General features: G+C 42.0%; 1 protein-coding gene and 1 non-coding gene across 2 annotated transcripts; both read right to left on the reverse strand.

Moving 5' to 3' along the window:
• Positions 1 to 303: 303 nt before the first annotated feature.
• On the reverse strand, positions 304 to 3102 carry RPL37 (ribosomal protein L37). The gene is made up of 4 exons (XM_076362318.1): positions 3040 to 3102; positions 2117 to 2252; positions 1733 to 1817; positions 304 to 415 (listed from the first exon to the last, which is right to left on the reverse strand). Exons 1-4 carry the CDS (start codon positions 3040 to 3042, stop codon positions 346 to 348), a joined length of 294 nt encoding a protein of 97 aa, XP_076218433.1. The 5' UTR covers positions 3043 to 3102; the 3' UTR covers positions 304 to 345.
• Positions 517 to 599, reverse strand: LOC143173242 (small nucleolar RNA SNORD72). The gene has a single exon (XR_012997498.1). It is a non-coding gene; the product is annotated as a small nucleolar RNA SNORD72 (small nucleolar RNA).
• Positions 3103 to 16528: the final 13426 nt, after the last annotated feature.

The raw sequence follows: 16528 nt of genomic DNA on the forward strand, positions 1-16528 counted from the left end.
ATAAATCCTGACTCTCCATGCTAGGGCACAAGGAAACTCAGAGGCACGTAGGGCAAGCCCGTAGTGCCCGTATTCCATTTCTCTTGCAGGTGAGTTTGAGTAACACGTACAAGCCCCTTTTTAAGTTCAGCACAGAGATAATGGTCCTTTTCAAGGCAGAGGTGCCGTCAAATGAAAAGTCAATTAAAGGATCGTTTTTAATGAATCGTTTCAATGCATACCATCAAGAAACTGTGTGTGTAAATATATGTATTTTCAGGAATCCTGCATTTCACTGAAGTAAAATGTATAAAAGGTGACAGATTTTCTGGATAAGACCATTTATTTTAACAAATAGATGAGTCTTTATGATGAACTGGAGGCTGCAACAGCTGCTCTCTTGGGCTTCGGTGTGGTTCCCTCACGGAATCCATTCCTACAAGTAGAAATATGGTTACCACTTTTTGAAAGGATAATTCCTGCTCCAAGTTACTTTCTGACAAGTAATATTCTAGATCAAGTTCACCAGCTTTTTTCAGCTTATCTCAGTAGTACACTGAAATCACTACGGAGTTCATATGATCAGACATTTTTAGTAAGAAACATCTTATTAACAAGTGTTTGGAATAAGCAGGAATAAGTCGATTTGACTTCTTCAAACCGAAGATTTCAGTAACTGAGTGAACACTGCAAGACTGCATCAGATACAGCACATCTTACTTTACGTTCCCACTAAGCAACTCAGCGAAAGATTTCACGTTTGGTGAAGCACAAGTCAATTTCTTACAGAAATGCTCTGTGCCTCCAACCAGATTAAGACAGGCATGACAAAAGAACAGTCAGCCCCGAGCTTGCTTTTGGATATGACATTTCTACTTCAGCAACACTCCGTGGAAAGCAGGCTACAGCTGCACACTGTAAGGTATTTTCTGGCTGTTGCTGGGAAAGACTGCGCTCACCAAAACAAACAGATGAATGGATCCCTCCACTACACCCAGGTCTGGGGCTTAAAAGACTCCCACTTTTCACTATTAAATCCAATCTACATTTTTATGACAAGACTCTTGAATTACTTGGTCTTTCTCATCCAGCTTTCTTGTATATTAGGCCAGAAGGTACAGAGTTCCATTTTAGGACATGGAGGTCATACAAAACAAATTCTTAATGAGTCTAACAGTACAATATCCCCACTGTTACCTCGCAAGTACAACTCAAAGCTCTGTAACAAGTTTTAGAAACCTGTAACTGAGAATCTGATGTTATAGCTACTTACTGCTAACTGAACTCCAAGTAAGAGAGTGACTACTGAAGTTATGCCAGTCCTGAACTGTTTTTTGTGGGCAAAAGGGGATTGGAATTCATTTCAAGACTTGTCTCTTACAAAAACCCACACTTCAGTGCAACCAGCAATTTAGTTGACTCACAAATAGAGGCAATACTACACGAAGTGTATCTTTTTAAATGCGGGCATTTTATTACAATACTTTCTGGGTTCTGTACTACCTACACTTAACAGAAACATCAGAGTTTGCTATACACCTTATGTATTAACAGTGAGTGAGGCTTTTCATCCTCAAAGGAATACGCAGCCAATTATATAAGGCATCATTTATTTCATGATATATTTAAGAAGAAAGACCATTCCACATTAAGTGTACTAAATAAAAATGTTAACTTTGAATGATGAATTTTATAATTAAGTGGTATGTATGCAGGATTTCACACCACACTAGTCTGTAGTAAAATGTTATACCTGAATCGACGGTAGACCTTTTTCAGGTGCCTCATGCGACCAGTACCAGTGGTGTTGCGCCTTTTAGCCTTTGCACTCCAGTTATCTAAAACATACAAGTTACTGTTACTCATCTGTACCAAATAATTAAGTTGCATATTATATTTGTATAGCACAATTACTCAATCTGACAGAAGCAAAAAAAAATTATAAATTAAGTCAATTTCTATGTAGTAATACTGCACGTTAGCTAAAATACAGTTAAATCAGCATTAATTTGAAAAAAGCTCCCAACACTGTAAGATGACACAGCCTTCTTCCTTAGTTGGAAAAACGTCAGACTATTGAACAAGAGAAAGAAACACGGGTTTTTAAACTCAAGTCAGTTAAAAGTTTGTTACTTACACTTTCTCTTACGCTTAGCAGGGTAACCACATTTCCCACAGGTAGATTTCTGCAGATGGTATGCCTTGGAACCGCATCGACGACACAAGGTGTGTGTCTTATTTCGACGCTTACCAAATGATGATGTGCCCTTTGTCTGAAAAGCATTTCAAGACATGACACGTTGGAAATATCACTAGCACTTACAAGTCACATAACTAAAAGAAGAGTAAGCGCCCCTAAATCCACATGCACAAATCCACAAAAGCCAATAAACACGTTAGAGGCACACTTAACTCTGACACACCAACTCAGTTTCGCCTACAAGTATATTCCGGTTTCAGAAATAACTTCCTTACGCCTCCCGTCGCCATTTCTTATCCCCCCCCCCGCCGCCCTGTGCTGAAATAAAACGCAGCCACCGAGTGGTTATCTCCAGCTCCCTCCTCATCTCCCCCAAACTCATCACCGGTAAATACTAACCTGCTTTTTCCTGAAGAAAACCTATTTGCTTCACGCAGATCAGCCGCTCACTCACCACAAGAGGCTTTGCGACCGAACCACCCTCTTGCTACGTTATCCGCACGGCTGCCTCAGCTACAGGGAGCGGGCCGGCCCGGCCCGGCCAGGCCCGCAGCGAGCGCGGAGGAGACTCCGAAGGAGACCCCAGAGGCGCCCGGGCGGCAGCACGGTCCCGCTCCCCACCGCGGCCTCCCCGCTCGGGACGAGACTCCCCGCGTCCCCACCCGGGCCAGAAACGGCGGCCACCGCCAGGCCCTCAGGCCCCGGCCCCGCAGCGCCGCGCCGCCCCGCCCCGCCGCCGAACCCGGCCGCAGCAGGGCGCAGGGCCGCCCACGCGCCCTCAGACGAGGTCCGCGGCCCCGCAGGGCCCGGCGCGGCGGCAGATGGCGGCGGATTCCCCGCGCCCGTGCCCCAGCGCTCACCATCTTCCCCGGCCGCCAGCACCAAAGAGGCCGAACTCCGCCCCGCTTCCGCTATGGCCCGGCAAGCGCTTCCGGGGGCGCGACGGCAGCGGCCGGCCCGGCCCGGCCGCGGCCTACCTGTGCCCGGCAGCCCCTCTGCGTGGTGGCCCCTTCCCACCAGGCCCGGCCTGCTGGGACAGACCGGCCACCCGAAGGCCCCGGTGTCCCGGGTGAGACCCTCGGGGACCCGCGCCCTGGAAGCTCGGTTGTCCCCGGTGACAGCACACCAAAACCAGCGGGTGGGGTGTCGCAGCGCGTCCTAGGCCGTGGTGCGACTGCTCCTGGAATAACGGCTGAGGGGTGTCTGTGTGTAAATACGTCTCTGCCTGGTAAAGAAAATGCTTAATGCACCTAAGCTGCCATAGGGGCACATCGTTTTTAACTCTAACGCTGCCTCTCTGCAGTAGTGACCGTGCTGCTGTTCAGAGGTGCCTGCAGCTCTGCTCCAGGCTGCAGAGCCAGGTCCTGGCCCTACTTGCACCTTCAGTGGAAATTGTTTTAATGAATGAAACGCAGCGACAGGGTGCTCTTGGCTGTAATACATACTTTCAAAGCGAACTGCTTTAAAAAATAGGCAGCCCGTCCTGTGCTCTCCGCTTGTCCGCATGTCCCCCCACCCCACCCCACGGCTCCCCACGCCATGTGGCAGCCTGCCTGCAGTTGAAAGCATCGCAATGGACATCATTAACACAAAATTGGTTTTTATTCGGATGCACCATTTAAATTCTCACATGCCAGCCTACCACGCATCTTCAGTAGACTCACAGTCTATGTGCAATTTTATCTTAGAAGAGTTAATTTGGGGGAAATAACATGTACAGAGAGAAACTGAAGAAATTTGTGTTTATCTTGCCGCCAGTTCAACACCTTGTCGTCTCAAACAAAGTCGGAAATTGATGATAAAGCCAGTTTATTTATCCTTGATTGTAGAATTGTATAACCTCATGTAACAGCCCTTGATAAAAGTATGTATTTATCTGGCAGGCTAGATCTCACTCCTTCTGGTTTACTGACTAAAAATGCAGTTATTCCAAAATGCAGGTGTCTGGGCCTGCCACAAGCCGGCAAACCGTGAGGAACCTTCCCACGATGAACGTGTGGACAGTTGAACCCCTGTAACATGGAGCTCGTTGTCCTAAGAAAAAGGGATGGTCCCCTGGCACAGTCTCCAAAGCAGCGAGGCCGTGTCCGACGGCTGCATTTTCACTCCTGGACAAACCAGCCTTGTACAGTTGCCTCAACGTTAATTTATCCTCACTTGTTTCCCCGAGCGTGGCCCCTCACTGAATTCCCTTGGTGCTAATTTCTGTGCTGGGACGCTTTTTTTGACCTCTTCTAAGGTTGAGGGATGGGGCAAAAAGCCATTTTGACTTTAGCTGCATTGTTTCCAGACACACAAAGGTGTGGCCCAGGCTGTTCACTCAGCTCTTTCATTTTGGTCAGCAATTTCTATCACCGAAATAACACCTAAGGCAGAGGTCTTTGCCCACATTCATTTTACCTCACCTGAAAATCCAGGCATTTAATCCATCCATGGTCCCGCTGTAGTTAAAGGAGAGAGATAAATGGTTCCAAAGGGTGAATCAACCCATCTTAAATTAGATGTCTAAAGTAGGCTGGAAAAATCATCCTTGGGAGGAACCCTTCTCCTTCCATTAATTCTAACAGGAGCCTAGACAGCCACCTTAGGCTAGGCACTAGACGGCTGAAGTTAGGTAAAATGAATTTTGTCCTGACTGACTTAATGAAAGTATTTTTACAGCAATTCTGTCTTCCTTGCCAAAAATCAAAAGAGAAAACTCAGTGTCCTATGGATAAAATGCCATACAGAAAAAAAAAATCCCAATTAACTCAAACAGTATGAATACATCCTACAGGCTGGACTGGAGTCATATTTCTCCCAGCAACCTTGCTGTGTGTCTTTTAACTAGTGCCTCCTTTCCTCTTTCTTTCTCGTTAGATCTCAAAAATCTGGAAGATGCTGTGAAGACATTGGACAGATGCCATGGCAACAGCCTCCAAAGGAAGTATGTTGGTTTGGCTGCCGGCAAAGATATGCTGCCAGAGGAATTATTCTTGTCCTTTTTGGGATAAAAATAATGTTGTTCCTTTACATGTCTTCAAACCTGTTAGGAAAGAAAGATTTTTGGTATCGTCATGCAGTTTTCTTTAGTATTCAGGAACACTGGATATTTCTAGGGTAGAGAATGGGCAGAGCTGTGGCTGACCCAGTACCATCTCAGAAGCTCTTAGCCCCCGTGCAGGTCACGGGTGAGGACAGAGTTCACCACCCATAGTGAACTCCAGCCTGCTCGAAACCCACAGACTCATGTAGTGGCAGCTGCTGAATGGCACCAGCCTAAATTCAGCACTGGCTAACCCACCCTTCTTCTTTGATGCACAGGAAGTAGTCCAAAATTTAGAAGGTGATGTGTCTGGATTTCAGCACTGTCTTTTTGCTGTAGGAAACAGCAGTCTGTCACTGCAGCCAGTGTCCCATCACAGCTTTCGCACAGCACTTTTGGTCTAGCCAGGTGACGGGAGAAACTCTTTGTTGTGCCAGCAAACCTATTAAGCATCTAGATCAGGGTTTACTGAATGCTGTGGAGGCGAGTGCCTTTCTGTATCCGCTAGCACCATGTTCTGCAGCCTGTCCGATCTGGTTGGGGATGAAAAACTGAAGCAAAATGTAACACTGGATATGCCCGTCCATTTTTCCTTCCATCCCTCTGGGGTACAAGCCCCTCTGCCTCAAGCTGATCCCACCCAAGGTCCATAGACCTTCCTGACTTCCTTGCTCAGCTTTCTGGGGAAGAGAACCGCCCACTTCCAGTCCCTCCCACAACTAAAGCAGAGCAGCCTTACAGATAAGTCCAGCTCAGGGACAGGGAGACCAAAGCCAGGGCTGGCTAGGCAGTAGAGCAGAAGGTGGGTATGAACACCGAATAACCTCAGTGGCATTTGTTTTGCACAGGTTTGGTGTCGTGCTACTACATCACACCGTCACCAGGGTGCAGTACAGCCATACAGTCCCTGCTGTGACCACGGTGGGATTTGCTCCAAAAAATAGAGTAGTTGTACTGGTTCTACAAAACTTGAACACTGCTGAAAGGACTTGTGTGTGGCAAATGCAAGATTGATATCCAAGCAATTTCTGTCTAATGTCATCATATGGCATCACTTATTTGTGCACGTGTAGTGCCCTTTGCACAAGCAGGGATGACTTCAAGGGATAGGAATAGTGAAGATTCAAGCTTCGTATGTACTAGAAGCTAGTCAGTGCTTGATACCAATTATCTTCAGAGATGCAAACAAGCTGGAGTCTTTATTTCTAAATGTGATCTCTTAGATCAAAGGAATGCCTTTCAGTATCCTTTTGGATATTGATCACTTCGACCTAGGTAACAATGTCTCAGGAAGGCTGCAGGAGAACTGAGGAATTCAAAGGCAACATTTTAATGAGGGTCAGTTTGGATGCCTTTGTTTCTGGATATCATCTTGATTTGCAGAGGTAGACACCTCGGTTGGAATTAGTGGGGAAGAGTCTACACTGAATATCTGTTATCAAGCAGCCACAAGAAACATAACTTTTTTTGTATAGTATCCAGATTCTTCAGTTTGAAAAGAAAACTTCCATGTGTGAATTTGAACCAGAAGTACTGGTCACCACAAGATGACAGTATAGTTCAACTAAAACTTTTCTCCTAAACAACTCGGTAAAAACTGTCTAAACAGTAACAATAAATTAAGTTAATAAATTGGAAACAATACTATCTGTACAGTTCTTAAAGCGCTATGACAGTAACAGAAAATACAAGCAAACAGCAATGCTTATGAAAAAGGCTCTTGCATCCTGCTAAGAAACTAATGAGTATAATACAGAAGGCTTTCTATTTGTTTAAGATGAAAATGGAGAAGAAAATTAAACAGCTGTCACTAACTTACAAAATTGCTTGTTAAAATATAGTGGAAATGATCAAAGAAATATAAAAACTCTTTGTATAACAAAGCTTATACAATGTGTACAAAATACATTTGATACTGTTGCTTTCTGTAGGCAGTCCTGAATGGGAAGGGAAGAGCCCCTTTATCACAGCTACCTACTCTTTCCATGCATTGAGACTCTTCTTTTCCATACAAAACAGCACAAAATATGACCTCACATGTAGCACACAGAAATCAATGCCAGAGTTTAATAATAAAAATCAGTTATTCGAACTCACACTAAAGAAAGTCTCTTGAGTGTTTTTCTTAATACTGAATTAGAAATTTTCCATAGTCAGTCATCCTTTCTGTTTATGATGGCATGAATAGGTTCCTACTGATGATTACATAGCATCTCTCCATGAGCAGTGCTCATACAGGTAAGTTAAATTAGAAGAGCAGTATTTTTTTATTACCACTCCTTAGCACTGGACAGAGAGACCAGACAGTAGTCTTCAGACCACTGGCAAATGCTTGGAGGGTGGCACTAATACTTGGTAGATCACGGTTGAAGCATGGCTACCATCACAAATATAGCAGGGGCAAGAGCTCCCCACTCATTTCCTCAGCTGCCTTTAATCTTTACCCTAGGATAGCTGGGGGGGATCCTGGGTCCTTCCTCACCAGAAACCCCACTAAAATCTTTCTTTGTTGTTCCACCTAGCTAGGGGAACAGGGGCAGCATAGCTCTGTACAGCAGAGGTAGCTACAAACCTGGGACACACCTGTTACACAGTGCAACAGCATAATTCAGAATTTTAAAATTTCCCTAGGTTTTTTTTTAATGCTTACACTTAAATACATTACAGGGTGGTTGTGCATTGTTGCACCAAAGCAGTAAGTCTCAGAGGGGATTTCGCTGGCTAGCCTCAAGCTTGCAGAGGTGGTCACGTGGCAATTTGGGCTGGGCACCAGAAGCAGTGCACAGGAGAAAGCCACAAGTTCCTTTACAAGGTGACAGCCATTTTCTTCTCTTCTCAGTTGAATAACAACTAAATATTCTTGTCTTGTTAGTATTATTTTGATTAAAAAAACCTATATTGATATTGTTTTGTTTGATACTGTTGTCTTAAACCTTTGTTGCATTATTCATGCACAAATATATGCACACGCAAGCCTAGAACAAAATTTTCACTGGAGATGCACAAAAAGCATTTGAGCCACCACAGTCCAGAATTGTAGTCTGCATCGCATTCCAGGTGGAAAGGCCCAGCTTCTAACCACGTTCCCCTTATATTGCAGCAGAAAATACTTTAGTTAGTTGTTAGGTAAATTTTTGTACCAGTATAGACTGCAAAGCACTGGACTTAATTTTCCTTCAGGTGGTTCTGGAGTTTTTGAGAAAAGACTGGGCAAATGTTTGTCTGAAATGGCTTAGGTGTAGCTGATCTTATGGTGGGAAGGCAAATAGGCTGAATGATCTTCTGAGGTCCCTCCCAGCCATACTTTTGTGATGCTGTGATTTTGTAAGAGGCCTGTAAGTATAAAGACATAACTGTATCTCTAATCTCCCTGGCTGTCATGTTCTCAGACAAATGCATTTGACCAATTTTATGCTTGGAAAAAAGGTCAGATTTTCACAAATTCTGCCTTCAAATTTTGTCTCTTTTCCCATTATGATGGTTGGCCAAATAAATGCTATGGCCTCTACCTTACAAGCTTGCCTTGTGCTGACAGGCCTGCATTTTAAACATCTGTCCTTCCCCAGGGTAACGTAGGTCTCTGACTTGCATTTTCAGAATTATTCTAATGCACATTAAACCCAAAAGATTTATCATTGAATAAAAGAAAAGCGAATGTCGCTCAGTCATGTGTGTATTATATGTGTGTATCTCTGCAGGCACATACACATGGATGGTACACACTTAGCAGTACTAGCAATGTTTTCTTTCTTTTTTTTTTTTACTGAAAAAATTATCTGAAGCTTGTCTGATTTATTGCTAGACACAGCCTATATCTAAGCCCAGACATCATGGCTGAAATTTGCTAACTTGGAAGCCAAGTGTCTAAACATAACTTATAATGTCAATTTTTTTATACTTCCAAATGTTCTGGTATGAATGATACATGGGCATACTCTTTGGAAAAGAAATATAATTTCAACTGGTTGGAAAAAAAAAAAACAACCCTTTCCTGCAGAAATGTTGAAGTAAAAGTCTTTGCCAGAAGCTCAGGAAAGGAAGCCATCTTAAATTTAAAGTTAGATTCAAACAGTTGGCTATCTTACCCTCTCAATTTTCTCACTTTTTATGTGGAGTTAAATGCTTGCCTAGGTATTCTCTGTCATCACATTCCCTCCATGTGTTACTCAGCTATGCTTCAAGTGCTTACGTGAATGATTTTATCTTTAGTAGAAGTATGTGAATGATTTTACTTCTCACCAGGCATTCCTTAGAACATGACTTGATGTTGTTCTCCTCCCAGAATAGTTCTGGGTAGCTGGAGAAACGCGCATGCATGCCTTATAGTGCCTTCTGTCTCCAAAGGTAAGCAGGTAATTCAGTTTTACAAGACCCATCCAGGTTTGGCACCTGTTAGCGTTAAAAGCACTGGTACAGCATGTATATGGTACAGTGCATTTTAAAATTTTTCAAGTATGTTGCCATTAGAAATATCCAAGTGTGTGAATAAATACAAAGCTGTGCACAAAATGTGCATTAGGTAAATAAAAGGTGTCTGATATTCTTTCAGAAATACGTATTTACTTTTCACAAATATTTACTGTTCATACATTTCAAGTTTTGCTTTAGATCTAACATTCAGGGGAAAAATACATATGTCTGCAGTAAAGTGGAAGGTCAGAGAAGAAAACATTGGAGAAAACTGGGAGACTCATGTTGAATCTGAAAATCAGTAAAGTAAGCCTAATATATTATTTGTTATTTATTTGCTTTATCTCACATCTCACTTCAGGTATCCTAAAGAATTTACATTTATCTTGCTCTGGGACTACCGCAAATGACTGCTTTCCCTGGTCATTCTGTCCCTTCTCTAGAAATAAAAATCTAAGCTCACTTTAAAGTAGAAAAACCCATCACTTGCATAGCACTCTTTACCCTGTATGGAACTGTGGGGTTTGCCTTTAATATTCGGATGTGAGACACAAACCGTAAGAAAAAAAGGCTTTGCAGTGGAACAAAGTGGACAAATGCAAGTTCTATATTGAAGATAAAGCCTGTTTCCCCGGGTAAAACAAGTTCACCTTCCTTCATCAAAATCACTGTTGCATTTTATCATTTTCACCATCTGAGAACATTCCCTAAGTACAAATGCTTTGCTAACAAAGGTCAGCTCAACTCTGCAGTTACAAATGTTATCTTCTGTTTATTCTGGAATATGTTTTCCCTGTATCAGGCATTTTCAGCTTTGCATTTACTGGAACTGAGGCTTACTGGCTCCATCAGGGAATTCCCCTAACATCCTTGCACAATTTCCCTCTTACACTATTGCACTTTAATAAAAATAGAGGACAAAACAGTGCCTGGCCTTATTAGTGTGTGCAAAGAGGACACAGAAAAGAAATGGAGCTTTTTGAACTTTTTCTTACCTGATCACAATGTGGAGGTCACAATCCTGTGGCCACAAGACCTAGATTAGACTAGCACATGCAGCAGAGACAGTCGTCTGGGGAAGACTGTGCGCCAGCTGGCAGGGGACAGGGAGATGCTGTTACTGGCCCGCCTACCGAGGCAGCAGATATGCAGAAAGGTTTTCCAAAATGTCCAATTAAGTAGCTCCCATTATTATGACTGGAGCTACACTTTCGCACCTTTCTGTCTCTGAAAGGCTGCCTTTGGATGGAGCAGGGCAAACTCAGCTTCGCCAGCACTTACGCAGGTGGTGGAGAACATGCCAGTACTTACAGTTTTAGATTTGGTTTATCACGTTAGTTAGTACTTGTTAACCAATTGCTGTAAATTAGAAATGTTTTTCAGTTGTGTTTGAACATGTTAGAGAGAGATGTAGCTTAAAAAGTGGCTGCTTGAGAAGGGGAAAATGCCTGAGGGAATGTTGCACTGTAAAAAGGTCACAAAACTGTGACAAGTCCAAGCCTACTTATTCTGTCTTACTGTATTTTAACAGCAGAATAAAATGTGGTAACCCTTGAAGTAACAATATTGGTAATTGACTTTTTCTGCTGAGTCTCTCAACCATTTTACAAGTTTGTTACTGACTTCAGTCAAAACCAACCACCAACCTTTCTCAAGCTACCTTTCTCATGGCTGATGCATTCTTTATGTGGCAGTATTTCCCTACCCAGGCTTCATTACTGCCTCAGAAGACACAATATATAGTCACCAATAAATGGGCAGAAGTGCGTACCTGTCTCACCATGAGCCCACACAAAGGAGGAAACAGGAGGCTTCCTCGTCTGTTGCTATCACAAGCCTTACATTTTACAGTCTCTCCTTGGAATGATCAGTGTTTAGCTCTTTTTTTGATAATTTATAAAAATCTTAAAGCCATTTTCTAGGTCTAAAAAGTCTGGACATTGCTGTTTGCTGAATACTTTTTCCTAGCTATTAATTGTTCTACAGAACCTCTGCCCATATTAGAAACACCATACTTTTAGTCATTCTCATGATGGTCTTTTAACCAAATAAGCCAAATAAGCACAGAATGGGATGTGTTTACGGGCTAATTAAGAACAAGTGCCATCTCCAGAAATGCAGATTCTTTCAAAGATATTTAGTGATATGCTCTCCACTACCAGATAAAAACATTTCCAATTTAAACAACTCCAAATTAACTTTTTCTATACTAACCAAAATTGGTACATACCGATAATTGCATGGCTCGATAAGCAGAAATTGTCTGAGAGTTTTATATCTGGAAATAACAAAGTACATCATTAATACGGGCACAGAAGGAGGTATGTATTCACCTACACACACACACACACAAACAAATATATTAAGGGAGTACTTTGACCGTGTGCTTCAGTGCTGCTCCTTTGAACTGAACTGCAAGTACAGATGGAATCCAGAAGAACTTGCAAAAGGACATCATGGCAATTTTAAGGGCTTATAAGCTTTTTGTAGAAGAAGTAACAAATGTTGAGCACACCTAAATTTCTCTGGAGCTCAGGTGGATCTCTGCAACTATGTCAGCCCTTTCTTATTACTGGTATGTGTTTTCATTTAGTGCAGTCTGATGGTTGTTGTATGCTTAGCCAGCCCAGAATCAGGGAGGGCAAATGTCAACGCTATGTCATTTCTGTTTCTATACCGTGCACTGCATCTCTGTTGTCTCTATGAAAGTTTGCAAAAGCTTACTTTATTTGTTGAACCTTGGTTCTAGTCAGAAGATATTTACAAAAGCTCATTCCAGAAAGTTTCACAGTAGCAGTTAGGGTTAATTACTGACTTCTCGAGTAAGCTGACAAAATTTTAATGAATTTCAGGTGGTCTGAAAAATGTTGTAGTTCAAAAAGACATCGTAATAAGATCTGTTTCTTTGAAGTCCTATCTTCATTTTCTTCCCTAACCCTCCTTTATAAGAGAGGAATCTTTGTTCTTCTTATTGAAAAACATTTTTTAGGTTTTAATTCCAAGATACTTGGAAATTTTCAGAGGGAGACTGATGGACTTTGATGAAAGATTTTTGTTCAAAGTTTGCTGCTTGAAGCATTTTAGCTTTCCAACTAGTTACAGTAATAATTCTAAAATACATAATGCACATACACCATGGAGTCGGAAAGAACCAGAAATATAAAAGCATGGGCTAAGTTGCTAATGGCTGATGTTTGACATTCTATTCACTCTACAAACAACAATCAGAAAGAGATGATATCTTAAAAAGCACCCAGACATCAGGCTAAAAGAGACCTTCTGGATCATCAACTCGAGATACTGCTGTCTCAGGCAGTCATATAAAGCTGTTTATGAATTTATTAAACTGTATGAATTAAATTCACGTTAAACAATGTAGAAGAATACAAGGAAAAAATCAACAAAAACTCAAATCATTGGATACTTGTGAAAAATTGACCTAATCTGGCTCTGAGGATCAATTGCTTGGAACAGGCTCTGCAATCCTCCATGTGATTTAACCTGTGATACACCCCATATATACACCATGTGTGGTTTTGTGTCACTATTAACACAAATGCAATAATACTTCCACTTTAGCCCGTTTCATGTGATTCTTTACGTGTTAGCTTATTTAAAGTGCTAAAATCATGAGGCCAGCTCTCTGGTTCATGCAATTCATCTATTTTATGTATGTGTGAGCCTCTCTGTTGCTGGGCAGGCATGTGAGAGTGTAAAGATCTGTTGCAGACACAGTACCTCTGCTTCTGCACACAGCTGGCAGGTGAGCTCTCAGAAGAGCTTGTGCAGAAGCCCTAATCCCTGTGAGCTCTGTGGGCATGATTTTCAGGTTGAGAAAGACTCAGGGTGGACCTAAGCCTGCTCCCAACCCTCAATGATGAAGGCCATTGAAAATCTCACTCATATTTACTACCCATATTTTGGTTGCAGTCATCTCCAAAGACAGATGGCCTGAACCTTAGCAGTTTTGTCAGCCTGAATGTGGGATGTCTCAGGGAGGCAAGTATCAGTAATGGTAGAAATGAAAAATAAACACTCAGCTTCAATGAACACCTAAACCAGGCCTGTCTGGGCAACTGATCACTAGATAGGATGGTGAATTTGGATGCCACCATCCTGTCCAGGAGAGTCCTGTGAAGGAGTGAGCAGTGGGGTGGTCTATATCTGCTAGTCTAGGATGAGCAGCAACCAGAAGAGTTTGTGCAAGGTGGTGGTTCACTAGCACTTGAGCAGATGCAGTGGCTGGCTGCATCTGCAAGCAGAAGGCTCTCCTGCTGCCCTCCATCCTCTCACACTTCCCACATCTTTTCTCCCCTCTTTCCTCCATGGCTGTACCTTTTTACCCTCTCCCTGGGTCTGTTGCCCACCAGACCTTCCTGGGAGATGATCTAACTCATTTAAACAGCAGAAAACTACCCAGATTTTTTTTGCTGGATTTATTTTCTGCCGTTGTAATAAATTAAACTGCCTCACAGAGAGGACTGAAGTGTGCCAAAGCCAGCACCAGATGTGCAGAAGGAACACATGGTGGGGATTGGAAGTGAAAGCAGGGAAAGATGTGGAAAAACAGAATAGTAACTCACCATTTTGGGCAGTTTCAAGCTGCTAAATTTGTTCCCCATGTCTTGTGTCCTAAGATCAGAACCTAACGCTAAAGAACAGTAATTATTTGTTTGCCCAGTGATGACCTTTGTGTACACACATGCTGAAATGTCTATGCTCTAGACAAGTCTGATTTATTACCTATATACTGCTAAAGCTCTCTGAATTTTGAATTATAATAACATGAACTCTTCTCTTCCAACCCAGTTCATTCAAACCAGAACTCTCACAGCCCTTGTTTGTTTGGTGTAGTTTCTGCAGCATATGGATTCCAGTATCTAAGGCAATATCCTTCTACAAGGTCCCCTGAGAGGGAATCATTTGCATTGCAGTTAGCACAGCATTAATGCCGTTTGACATACTTCATAGAGACACAGCCCAAGGCATTGTCATTAATCCTTGAAACGTGACAAATACATTAAAAGCAAAACAGGCAATTAAAACACTTTTAAAAAAGTGAGATGGCATTAGCAAACAGCAACAAATCCAAAAACTCTCCAAGTCGATTTCACAATTTAAAACCATAATGACAAGATGTTCTTTCTCCACTCAGTTGTCACTGGATCCTTGGCATTTGCAGCAGTCACAGAGCACAGACTGTCTTTAGGGCCATAATTCATAATGAACTTGGACAATGAAGACACAAGACTACTTAAAGCTTGGTAAACTATTGAGTAACCTTAGCATCAATCCTATAAAAGGCTGGAAGTCTACAGGGAAATATCACTGATATAATTATGTTCTGGCTGACCTTAGTGTGAAGTAGTACACAGACAATACCATTTCATGCTGTCTCCAGACCACGCAGGATATCATTAGCCCAGCAAGTGAAGCATTGCATTAATCATTCTTGTGCTAGAATTATCATTTGATGCAAGACAAGAAATGCCTTGCCTTATGGCTAACCCGTTGTGTCTCTCAAACTACTCCTTTTTTACCCTCCTAAAACACCGTGTTTAAGCCTAACGGCAGTTTATTTCTGAACAGACAGTAGAAATGTTTAGCAAGAACTTAAAGTTGCTATGATATATCACATTTTTAACTGCAAAATGGTTAGTAGATTGTTGCCATTTTCACTAACAGTAAGGGAAAATCAGCCCCATCTTCTCTTTTAAGTTACACTCTTACTGGGACACTAGTCCCTCACTACCATGCAGTCAGGGGAAGTAATTGGGGAGCTCCCTCAATCAGGCCTTTTATTATAATTTATGTTATTGTAGAGGTGCCTATCAGTCAGACTGGGACTGTGCTAGGTGTTGCATAGTCCCTTGTCACAAAATTGCCGTGTAAGTAGGTTATCATGCAACTGAACGTAGCCTTAAGTATCAATAACATGCAAAAGTAGGAAACTATCTAAATGGTCCAGAGCGTAAATGCTATGTAGAAAAAGGTTAGTGTAAGTACCCTATGAAATGAAAGAAGAATCAACCATTCACAGTTCCACTGTTGTAGAGGAGACTGAATATCCATCCACTGCAAACCAGTGAAGTGCCACAGGACCTGTGGACTTGCAGTCCTAGGAGTGACACAAGCCCAGCTCTAACATCCCTCTGTTTTGCACCTTGTCGGTTCAGTCTCTTTGCTTTTGTTACTGCTGAGCCAGGATCAATAAAAAAGCAGGATCCTGTTTCCAAATGAAAGAAGATAAAGTCTTTAGGCTGAGGTACCTGAAAATGTGTGCTAAAAGAACTATTATACAGGATCTGCCAAAGCAACATTTTTGTGTTACTGAAATGCTTCTTGTAAGAAGACATTCCATCAATATAAACTCATTTGAATATGATACCTGTTACTGTCAATGATTTTACTACCCATTAATTAATAGCAGACCCCCACCACCACACACACTTTCTTTGCTAGCTGCATTTGTCCTCTTTTATGTTTATTTGTGTGTTTTGTTTGTGAGCAAATTACAGTATATTTTTATCTTGAGGGTTATTATAGCTAATGATGTACTTACAGAAAGTGAAATTGCTATCTAAGCCATTAAAACAGCTAACTGCAAGATCAAGACATTTGTCTGGAGAGAGAAAATATTCTTCAGAGTTCCCGTATTCTGGGCCAGCTATTAAAGGGCTTAACTCGGTTTTAATCATTTCCTTCATAGGCAAATGACCACTGACAATGTTGCACAAATCGGTCATAAAACTTAATAAGAGCATGAGGATTTCGATCAAAAGCAATAAAATATGTACAGAAGTGATGAAAGCATATGAATTACATTATCAAAGAGACTCATAGTTACTAAACCTGAAAAGTCCCAAAGACAGGCTCTGACTTAGCTAAATTGGCTCTGGGGTTGCTAACTTCTG

This window comes from Aptenodytes patagonicus, chromosome Z (assembly GCF_965638725.1).
Source record: "Aptenodytes patagonicus chromosome Z, bAptPat1.pri.cur, whole genome shotgun sequence".
NCBI classification, from domain to species: domain Eukaryota; kingdom Metazoa; phylum Chordata; class Aves; order Sphenisciformes; family Spheniscidae; genus Aptenodytes; species Aptenodytes patagonicus.

Bases quoted from the DNA above. Each gene is read 5' to 3' on its own strand.
- RPL37 (XM_076362318.1), bottom strand. The intron at 1,818-2,116 runs GTAAGTAACAAA...TGTATGTTTTAG, and splicing joins TGCTAAGCGTAAGAGAAAGT to ATAACTGGAGTGCAAAGGCT. The intron at 416-1,732 runs GTATAACATTTT...TTCTACTTGTAG, and splicing joins AAGGTCTACCGTCGATTCAG to GAATGGATTCCGTGAGGGAA.